Source organism: Centropristis striata, chromosome 5 (assembly GCF_030273125.1).
Source record: "Centropristis striata isolate RG_2023a ecotype Rhode Island chromosome 5, C.striata_1.0, whole genome shotgun sequence".
Classification (NCBI taxonomy): domain Eukaryota; kingdom Metazoa; phylum Chordata; class Actinopteri; order Perciformes; family Serranidae; genus Centropristis; species Centropristis striata.
The window spans coordinates 23,789,399-23,800,557 of NC_081521.1; the positions used below are offsets into that span (position 1 = coordinate 23,789,399).

Below are 11,159 nucleotides of genomic sequence, written 5' to 3' on the forward strand. Positions count from 1 at the left end.
GCAGAAAAGCTGACTGAGGGATGTGTTGATAAACCCCTGTGAATCACAGCCAGCATTTTTAGTAGTGAGATGAAAAATATAAAAAAACAGAATGTTACTGTACATCTATAATTGTCGGATATTGCAGCTTGCTCTGATTTTTTCCCAACACCTCATTAATCAAGACGAGTCAGCATTAACATGAAGCAGTTGCACTGGCTTGTAGACACAGATGTGACCTGCAATGAACAGAGAATGCCATTTACCTTTTTATTATGTCTTAAAGCTGCACAGCAGGATTACTGTATTTTCCGTGTTCCCTTACAGTCTCACTAGATTTAATCAGCCTGCTTGACGGTTCTTTTTTTCATGTTGTATATAAAATGCCAAAGTGTGAGATCTGTTACCCATTCTGTCCCCAGTTATATTCTTTTAATGATAGCAGGAAGTTTCAAAGAGTGAATGACTTGCAGCGACTGAATTTTTATCTCTCTAAAATGTCCCTGATTAAACATCAAAGTAATTATCGGGTCTCGTCCTGTTTCACAGTCCCTTACTTTCATAGATAAGACATCAACTTAACATTAGCTCTAACTTTAAAGTTCAAAGCTAATAATGCATTTGGCATTGAATGGTTGTCTGTAGAGCAAATGGAATCAGCAGGAATAAAAGGGAAAGAGCTGAAAGAAGCTTTTTAATTCCCCACAAAGAGTCCTCATAAGTTATCACGAAAAACCTTCACTCAGTCATTTAGTGCGTCCCTGGGCTTGTGTTGTACCTTTCTCTTCCATAGTGTAATAAACTGTATGCCAAAATAAATCACTGTGGCTTTGCACTTATTTCTGCAGCCATTTTGATTCATTTTGCAACATTTTACTGTTTTTCTGTCCTCTCCCCCCCCAACCTATGCAATGACAGCGCTCAGCTGGTGACATCATGATCCGGAACATTAAACTGAGGCATGCTGGGAAATATACATGTGCCGTTCAGACCAAGGTGGACAGCGTGTCCATTGCCACCGATGTGGTAGTTAGAGGTAAGCTACACATTCATGAAGAAGTTGTGCAATGACAGCTTGATAAAACATTATGACTAGCTACATTTACAGCCGGTATAATATATCAGTAAATTAAATAATGTGAAGTACTATAGCAGACTGCATGGCAGCAAAAGAAACAACCCTAACCATTACCACTCTGCTGTATATCACACACTGAATGACAGAAAGTAAACTAAGTTACTGTGGGAATTGTAATTATAGCACGATAAAACCTGACAATGCACCAATATCATAAAGTTCTATATGTTTTTGCCCTCCCACATAAACCCCTGTATGGCAGTGATTTCCAACGTTTTTGGTTTCTGACCAATAATGCCAGGTTACTTGTTCATGAGTTGCAGATTTGTTACTTTCCCCTTACAATATCCTTAGATTGTTTCATTTGAAAAATATATGATTTGATTTTGCAACAGAAAATGATAATCAGATATTTTTCTTCTTTCCTATCCTGTTAATTGTCTCGTGACCCCTGTCACTGTGCTTGCAATCCACCATATGGAGAACCTTCTGCAACCCATGCTGAATAGAATAGAATAAACTGCACTTCAGAAAAACGTAGCTCAAAAAAAGAGGACACATCCTTTGCACTGACTTCACTTGCTCAATAAAGATACTTTAATTCACTGAAATGTTTCGGTCAAAGACCTTTTTCAGGTATTATGAGATTTTACCTGAAAAAGGTCTTTAAGCTGTTTCTACTCCACCAACGCACCTTTTACTGAGGCTGTTCAGGAGGGATTTTTTTGATGATTTCAGAAAACATAATGATATTGTTTTGCTCCTCTTTTAGAGTGTTTTGTTCATTGTAACAAACATTGTTTTGCTCTCTTTCTTTTCAGTCCATTACATCTGCTCTAATTATGGCCCTCTCTCACTCTCCCCTCTTGTCTTCATTAGTCTCTATAGTCTACTGTAAATCACCCTGTGTGAGTAAACTGTGACTAATTATGCTTTCAGGTCCCCCAGGTCCCCCCGTGGACTGTCAGGTGACTGGGATGACAGAGACCACTGCCTCTGTGTCCTGGGGACCCGGCATAGACAACCACAGCCCCATCCTCAGCTACACCATCCAGGCCAGGACGCCCTTCTCTCTCGGGTGGCAGGCAGTGACCACTGGTAGGCTGATTTCATCTGACAGCGAGTGTAGGCTGTGTGAATGTGAAGTTGATTGAGTAGATAAAAAAGAGTGAGTGGGGGTGGGGGTGACTGGTATCTTTTTCAAACACCACACATGAAGTGACAGTAAATAACACATCACCAGCTTGGCTAACTTTCAGCGGCAGATCTTGCAGGGTTTTGATGAAAGGTTATTTCTGTGATGTCTCTCAGTTCCTGAGCTGCTCGGGGGGAAGCAGCTGTCATCCACTGTCATTGACTTGAGTCCCTGGGTGGAGTGCGAGTTCAGAGTCCTGGCAACCAACAGCATAGGAACAGGAGAGCCGAGCCAACCCTCCAAAAAGGCCCGCACCAAAGAAACGCGTATGTATCAGAAGCTCCTTACTTTTCCTCTACTGCCAACAGTGACACAAATGTTTTCAAATTATGCTCATTATATACAGAGAGAGTCAGCTTCAGCACTGCAATTAGGTCCCTTCAAAGAACTTTATTGTACCAGTGTGTTTCAGAGGATTTTCAACTTCCTCAGGGTGCAAAACACATGAATGAATTAAATGCACAGTAAATATGTTGATGCCTGGAAGCTTCAGTTAGACAGTTTCACCTGTCTGTGTGTCTAGAGAAAAAGGAAAAACAAGTCGTCTTTAAACCAGTGCATAAAAATACATATAATAGGTCCAGTAAAAAAAGAGACCTAAATGTAAATTTTACTATTAAATCACAACAACCCTGGATGTGTAAATAAGTAATCATGCATATAGAGTTTTTTGCTGTATGGCATTCACCAACATAAACATATACACAGATAGGTGCACATATACACACAGACATTTATAAGTATAAACATAAAAGCATAAAGCAATACATTGTCTAAAAGACCCTTTAGTCAAGGGCAGAGCAGTACTATATTTGAATTTGAAGTTGTTGAATCTACTATTGTTAGCATTGAAAGGCAAATTACACAGATTTTAAGACTCTGTATAGGTCTTGTGTACTACTGAATATCTAACAATCATTTTACTAAGCCTTTTGTGGGACCACAGCATGTAAAGATGGATGACATGTCTCTACAAAATGAAGCCAAAATATATCAGATACAGGCACTACCATCTTGCACTGGTGATGTTGTTTAAAGCCACAGTCTGATCAGTAGTGATCAGCTGTTGGAGTCATGACATCCAGGCTATACAACAGCCCAACTCAATCGCAGGTCAATCACAGCTATCAATCATGATGTCATAAGCCATTTTTATCACATCAGATAACTTATTATGAGAAAAATGACTTGAACATACATCAGTGTAATAAGAACTACCCACAGACTGTATATAAATAATGGACGTAGTCACCATGACGTCACCCATTGGGTTGTGGACTGCCTGTTGGAAGCATCGAGTTCAGCGTTACAAACGTTGCCATCTTGCATCGCCATCTTGTTTCCAATACGCGGAGCAGACCATATTTGGACTGTGGCGGAGCGAGAGGGATCTGACGGCACTGATTACACGCCTCTCTACACCGGCAACCCGACTGAGAGAAGCTGCTGCTAATTCATGTTAGCATTAATTGGAGCATTAACTGGGATGTTAGTTTTGGCTAGCAAAAAACAAAAGCAACATGTATATTTCTTACCTCAGAAAACTGAGCAGCGACTCCTTGGAGTGTCTGTTAGTCCAGCCAAACGCTGAACAAGACATTTTTACTGAACAAAATGTTCAAATAAAGTGAAAGTGAAAATACAGTGTGAAAGGGTCAAAGTTATGAGACCAACTCGGTAAACGTCCTTTTTTATATCTATATAACGTTATATATAACTTTATTGACACGTTGCCGTGGATATGCATTGCTCTGCTTCTCTCCTGATTACGGCTCGCCTTGTTAGTGACCTATCAATCAAAGGTAGCCACGCCCCAAATCATATGATTCTTTATCTTCGATTTTCTTCTAAATGGGACCCTTATTAGAACTATTAACATCAAATTGTCTTGAAGAAGATTTTTTACCAGCGATTGAGACCATAGTGTTGTCCTAAAAAAAAATTATGAGGTAATAAATCAAGTGAGAAGTATTCTCATTTTGCAGTGAAATGAATGCACCCCCTACTGGAATTTTCGGTAGAATGCAGCTTGAGGCACTTCCTGGTTTGCCTCCATGCTCAGACACGGAGATTGCCACCTGGAACTACCTAAATAACACAATGTTTTGGGATGTCCCATCTGCAAACATGAAGGGGGCGGGGTTAATGACCTTTACTGCAGACAGCCACCAAGGGGTGATCAAATGTTTTCGCTTCACTTTTGGTGAGCTATCATGTCGTCCGCCTTTATATACAGTCTATGGTCCAAACGATAAATGTAAAATAAAATGTAATATATTTTCTTAAGTGATGTCAGTTAGCAGTGCTGATTGGGGCTAAATACTAAAAGTTTGAAAGGAAAATAATCTGTAGGCATGCAGTGAGAAAATAGAGAGCTTACCAGACCTCTCTAGGCCGATTCTCTTCTCTGCTTGAGGCTTGCAGCAGGCTACATTAGCTTCTAGCAGCTTAACAGACTCTGAATCTCTAACTATGATTTGTTCATAGTGAGTCTGATATTGTAAATCACTAAGTGGAGAAAGTATGTATTTAAGAAAGGTCTAATTCTGGAAAATGTTGGACATGTTCACTACCTTCAATACTTGTTTTTTCCATTTCCATTTCCAACTGCAGATACTTAAATATACAAACAGTTACTTCTTAAACTTTGTTTGACCTGTTAGTTCCCAAGGTGACTCCAGCCAGAGTGAACGGCGGTGGTGGAGGACGTTCAGAGCTGGTCATCACTTGGGAGGTAAATTTAACATTTTTGTTTGTCTGTTTGAGTGAATTGATGTATGTATTTTTATTCATGTGCTAAATTTAAATGAACCATTGAAATAGATTTGACATAAAAAATGGATGATATAAAACTTGTTTATATTTATATAAAACCTGGTAGTATAGGGCACTAAATGTTTATATATTTCTGATTTCACTTTGGTTTGGTTGTTAATGTCTTTTAATGTGAAATTGAAACATTGAGTATAAAGATCGCCTTTACAGCTCTGTTTAAATAGTTCCATTTTATTTCTCTTCAGTATAAAACCACTTATCCAGACAGAGTGATAAGTTCATGCAAAGCTTGCAAGTACAGTACCTCCCTCAGCACTATTCCTCTAAGTGCCCTAATCCGTGCATAGCTGTGTTTCTTTTAGGTATTAATATCTTTAAGATCAGTCATTCCTCTGACTCATTCCTCCTTAGCCTGTTCCTGAGGAGCTGCAGAGCGGGCCAGGCTTTGGCTACGTGGTGGCTTTCCGCCCACTCGGGGCGCCAGGCTGGATGCAGGCTGCTGTCACGTCCCCGGATGCATCTAGATATGTCTTCAAGAATGAGAGCATCCCTCCGTTCTCCCCTTACCAAGTCAAAGTTGGGGTTTACAACAACATGGGAGAGGGGCCTTTTAGTCCAGTGACCACCATCTACTCAGCGGAGGAAGGTGGGTACTATAACAGCTAGTTTAACACTACGGATCAGATTAGTTATAGTCTGATTTTTTATCATTTTTTATCACGATTGCAGTTGTAGAAATTGTCATTTCACGCCCAGTGCCACAGGGCCATGCATGACCAACAATTGGACCAAAAACTCCCGATTTAACAGCTGTCACTTTGGAATAACTGTCACTAAAAATGTCTGGAAAATGTTCTGTGTATCATGGATTGAGTTAAAAATCCTATTTCTGAACATCTTAAAAGGCTGAGTAAACATGATTTCTCAAACACTTTTTTTACTATGTGGTCTTCCATGAACACAAAACATTTCTGTCAAAGTTAGAACAATTTGGTTAATACTAATCAGATCTGTATCTGTACCAAATTTTACCACTCTGTGTTGCACCCAGCTGGAAGACAATGAGAATAGAGGGCTCGTCCATGTTTTCCAGATCACCCTTTAGCCGGCTTCAAATCTAAACTGTTGACATAATTGGCACAGCTTCTGTTTTTTGTTTTCTTTGAGACAAACTGCCATGTCTCAGTGTTGTCCCCCTGAAAAATATGTACTTTCTATTAACCAAACAGCCAGCTTCAGAACAGCAGTAAATTGCACACAGCCTGCCAGACTCTTGTGGCTCTGTTAGACCATTTATAAACAAACATAGCAGTATGTTAATCACATTGTTATATTGCTTATTACTAATGCAATACAAGCTGGATTTAGCACAGTGTCGCCACAGGTTGCTGATGTTGGCTGCTTTTTTATTTGCCAGAACGTGTCACAAAGAATAATGCCAGTTCAAGCAGTTTGCATAGAATCAAACTGATTTAAATTTCAAATCAGACCGGACCACAAAACCAGAAGCCGACCCAACTTTATCACAGACGAAAACTTAAGATGTGGACACAAGTTTTTAGCAGGTGCAACATTGTGTTCAGTGCACTTCCGAGGACACAATGTGGGAGCACTCACTCCTCCTCACACAGTGATATGGATAGATGGATGGAGCTTCAGTACAGTAAGTCATTCTGAAGACGTGGGTGTAGTGAATCCGTGTCTTCCTCCTTATCCTGACTATCCTGTTTGCTTCAGAGCCGAGCAGAGCTCCAGGGAGGCTGAGGGCGAAGAGTGTATCAGCGTCCGAGGTAGAGGTCACCTGGAAGCCACTGGCCTGGAGCAACAACCGCAGACGCATCCTGGGCTATGAGGTCAAACTAACACATGCCCACACAATAGGAACTGTACAAATGTAGCGCACAATGCCAACAGCTAGTGGCATCATATCTTAGATAACAACATGATGACCTTTTTTGTATTAGTGTCTATATAGCTGCTCATTCATGAAGTAAACTGCAGTATGTGGAAGCCCACAATAGTGCTGTTACAGATTAAAGTAACAAATCAGATGCAAGCTGATGAAGTATAATCTGTGTGTTTGCAGTTGCAGTACTGGGGTGAGAGGAAGAAGCAGGACACAGCCAGTGTGATCAGGACAGTGGGGAATAAAACTTCAGTACTCATCAGGGATCTGGAGGGCAGCAGTACCTATTACATGTCCCTGCGGGCCTATAACAGTGCTGGAGTGGGACCGCAGAGCATCATAGTCAATGTCACAACCAAGAAGCCACGTAAGGACTTTCATCACTGTGGAGGTTTTCCTTTTTTTCTCGCCCTCTGGCTAAAGGAGTATTGTCTATTAGGCATATGCTTCATTTCAGCAATAACATTTCACCAATTGGAGTGAAAGCAGGGAGGATGTGGTACCATGTGGCATGTGGATGTTTCTTGTTTATCCCACTTTATATTTATTTAAATGCAACCCCCACAGTTCGACTCCCCGGCCTGAAGGACCTTTGTAGCATCTCCCATCGTTTGAAGTCTTTTCAACGTGAATAGTGTGAAACTGAGGGACGTCATGTAGCACTCCTGTCATTTGATAGACATGGCAAATCTTTGGCGAACGCCAGTTTAATTTACGGTCATGCTGTGCAATTTGACATGCAGGGCTTGCCTCGAAAAGATGAGATGTTTCCTGCTGAGAGATTTCCTCTAAACATTAAATTAACTTCTCTGTATATTGTCTCACGCTTGCCCTCCTATACATCCTCTGTGTGTCAATGAGCGTACATATTCATGCTTGTGTTTGCAGAGAACCACATTCCACAACTAGTGTTTAAAAACTTCACATGGCTTTGACAGATAAGTAGCACCTTATGTTCATATAGGCTAATGATATAAATTAATTACACACTTGCATATCTCTTCTTCACTCACCCCAACCAGCCTCCCTCTCAAACAGCAGCACAATCACTCCCACACACATTTTCCTAGAGTCACTGCTCGCTCCTAACAGTGGGATGATGAACTGATAATGAGAATTCTCCTTCATGCTGAGTTGGTTTTAGACTTTACTGTTTATTGACCGGGCGGCTTGTTGTTTTTCTCCCTCCTCTTCCTCTCCCTCTTTCGCTCCCCTCATCGTCCTCCAGCGCCCAGTCAAGCCCCGGTCAAAATCATGTGGAACACTTCCAACTCCAAGGTCATTCTGAGGTGGGACCAAGTCCACGCTCTGGAGAATGAGTCAGAAGTCACAGGATATAAGGTAAGAAGTGTAGAGTTTTACACTTATCCATTACAGAGGAGAAGTATAAAAGGGCACCCCAAAATCAAACCTTTTTTGTCTTACCTGTAGTTCCATTTGTCAGTCTACATTGTTTTGAGTGTTTTGAGTGTTGCAGATATCAGCTGTAGAGATGTCTGCTGTCTCTCTAATATAATGGAACTAGATGACACTTGGTTATTTATTTTCAAAATGTTAAAAAAAATAAATTAGAAAACCTCAAAAGCAACGTCCTTTCCAGAAATCATGACCTGGTTACTAAAGATAATCCACAGACTTTATTGTGAGCGGTTTCATGTTGGGATGCTGTGTAAAGTGTAAATAAAAATAATGCCTAAAATTCAGAATGAGTGTTTATCTTTACAAATGAAACAAAACTTCCCAGTTTGAACACTAGATATCTTGTCTTTGTATGTAGGTCACAAAGGATTTGCAGATCCATTCAGAAACATTTTGCACAACATCCCAACTACTTTTGAATCAAGGCTGTACTCATAAAAAAATATTTTGGACATAAAATTGCTCAAAACAAGGTACAGAGCTTGTTTATCCTGCCTCATGACTGGACTGGAAAAGAGACATTGCTGTTGAGTTTTTAAATTTTGAAGGGCATTACAAGTACCATCTAGTTTCATTATGTTTGAGAGAAGGCAGACATCTCTACAATCACTCAGCAGCTCACAAAAAACAATCTAAATTGATCAAGAGCACTACAGATAAGAGGAAAAATAGAGGACACATCTTCTCATTCAGTGTTTTTCTTATTTAACTTATTTTCAACATTGTAAATTTACACTGAAGATATCAAAACTATGAAAGAACACATGGAATTATGTAGTAAAAAAAAGTATTAAACCGGAATATGTCATATATTTTAGATTCTTACAATTATCCACCTTTTGGTTTGATGACAACTTTGCACACTTCTGTCATTCTCTCAGTCAGATTCATGAGGTTTCACCTGGAATGGTTTTCAGTTAACAGGTGCACCTTGTCAAGAGTAAATTTGTGGAATTTCTCGCCTTCTTAATGTGTTTGAGACCATCAAAGCAAAAGGTTAAAGGCTGGTTTAAAGAATCTAAAATATAAAACATATTCTGGATTGTTTAACACTTCATTGTACATAATTCCAAATGTGTTCAATCACAGTTCTGATGTCTTTAATGTTAATCTACAATGTAGAAAATATAATAAAAATTAAAAAAAAACATTGAATCAGAAGGTGGGTCCAAACTTTCAACTGGTGCTGTATGTATTTGTGATTTTGGGGTGAACTGTCCCTTTAAACCGGACTGGCTGCAGCTCTGACGAATGAATGGTTTTATAGATTGTAACATAAAAGAGAATGACAGACTGTCACTTGCTCCATTTAGTTTTACCAGGATACTGTTGTTTTTTGACTGCTCTTCTTTATGACTATGCTGATTTTGCTGATACCTAAGGAAGCATCTAAACTTCTCACCATAAAATAAGTTAACAACATTTAATTTAGAAGGGCAGCAACAACAAGTTCTGGGGCTGTGATGTGTAGCTGCATATTCATTTGATTTTGAAGTCGTCCACTAATTGCCTTCTCTCCTTAAAATAACAATCCCTTGATAACCACAACACCCACATCTCATTATCTTCAGCCAAGTAATTTCCGCCACAACTTTTTTGATTGTTTCTCAAGAGAGGAGTCCCTGCAGAAAATGTATACCGGTTACAAATACATTGTCATCTTCTGCATCGTACATATTTTATTCTCAAATTGCATTTCAGATCATAAAGTGTCTTGTCAATCTAAAAAGCAAAGTTCAGACTTTAAACCTCCTGTTATTTTCATTTTTTCCAGGAACAGCAATAACCCGGGGCATGTTTAATTATCCAAAAGTGTCAGAAATCACAATAAACATTGTTTATATTTCATTAATAACTCAATTACTAACCATTTCTATCAATATTTAGTACAATGGTGTTGTTTACCTCTCACAGATCATGGTTCAATGAGGATAATTCAAAAAATGCGTGTGCATTTGTTAAAACTTTTTTATGTACATTGGAAAGACCTACATATGAAATACAATGGTTTTACATGACACATTCATTTTTTCTTTTTATGAAAAACTACGTTTAACTATTTTTTTTTTTTAGATGATTAAACTTTGAAATTGGTAAATTTGACCTGCAACATTAGAGGAGGGTTAATTTGCATCCCCCTATGTTTAGATGAAACTGTTATCACTTCATTAAAGGGGTCTCCTGAGTTGGGCTTACTGTGTAGTAAATTGGGCAGATGGATCCAACAGCCCAGAGTCAAGCTGCAGCTGCCTGGATTAATACATCTCTACATTCTCTTTATCTCTGCTGCACCCTCTCCTCTGGTGGTCCATCACTGCCTTGTGCAGATATCTAGAGTAAGATTCATCCTTGTTAGTTCCAGAGGCACCACATCACGCCTCACGCAGCCGCCTGAAAGAAACATGAGCCAGAACTCAGATTGTCTTTTAAATTCATCAACAAGGACACTCTGAAAGCACTGATATTATGATGCATTGTCATCATCTTCACCTCTCCGCTCCCCTGCAGGTGATGTACAGCCAGGACAAACACGGCCGTCCCAGCGTGGTGGAGACCAACACCACCTCATTGGAATTGTCGCTGCCGGTCAACCAGGACTACGTTATCCAGATCAAACCCTTCAGTGAGGGAGGGGAAGGCAGCAGCAGCCGCCAGATTACCATCCCCAAGATAGCAGGTGGGCCAGTGCTGAGACATGGAACATGACAATGATGTCTGTCTCTGTTTTTTGTGAGACGTCACTGTAAAAACAAATGAATTCAGCTGAGCTAGACTGTAACAGCCTGGTGCTTTTAGTATATGAGGAA

The 11,159-nt window shown here is 39.8% G+C and overlaps 1 protein-coding gene across 1 annotated transcript in view; it reads left to right on the top strand.

The window, feature by feature from the left end:
- The window catches only part of cntn3a.1 (contactin 3a, tandem duplicate 1), a 95,575-nt gene that overhangs the window by 82,245 nt on the left and 2,171 nt on the right, over positions 1-11,159 (top strand). Inside the window, exons 14-22 of the mRNA XM_059333733.1 lie at positions 898-1,015; positions 1,997-2,155; positions 2,369-2,518; positions 4,916-4,986; positions 5,439-5,673; positions 6,765-6,880; positions 7,114-7,300; positions 8,162-8,274; positions 10,861-11,029. Coding sequence (XP_059189716.1) covers positions 898-1,015; positions 1,997-2,155; positions 2,369-2,518; positions 4,916-4,986; positions 5,439-5,673; positions 6,765-6,880; positions 7,114-7,300; positions 8,162-8,274; positions 10,861-11,029 — 1,318 coding nt within the window. The remainder of the gene's footprint in view (positions 1-897; positions 1,016-1,996; positions 2,156-2,368; positions 2,519-4,915; positions 4,987-5,438; positions 5,674-6,764; positions 6,881-7,113; positions 7,301-8,161; positions 8,275-10,860; positions 11,030-11,159) is intronic.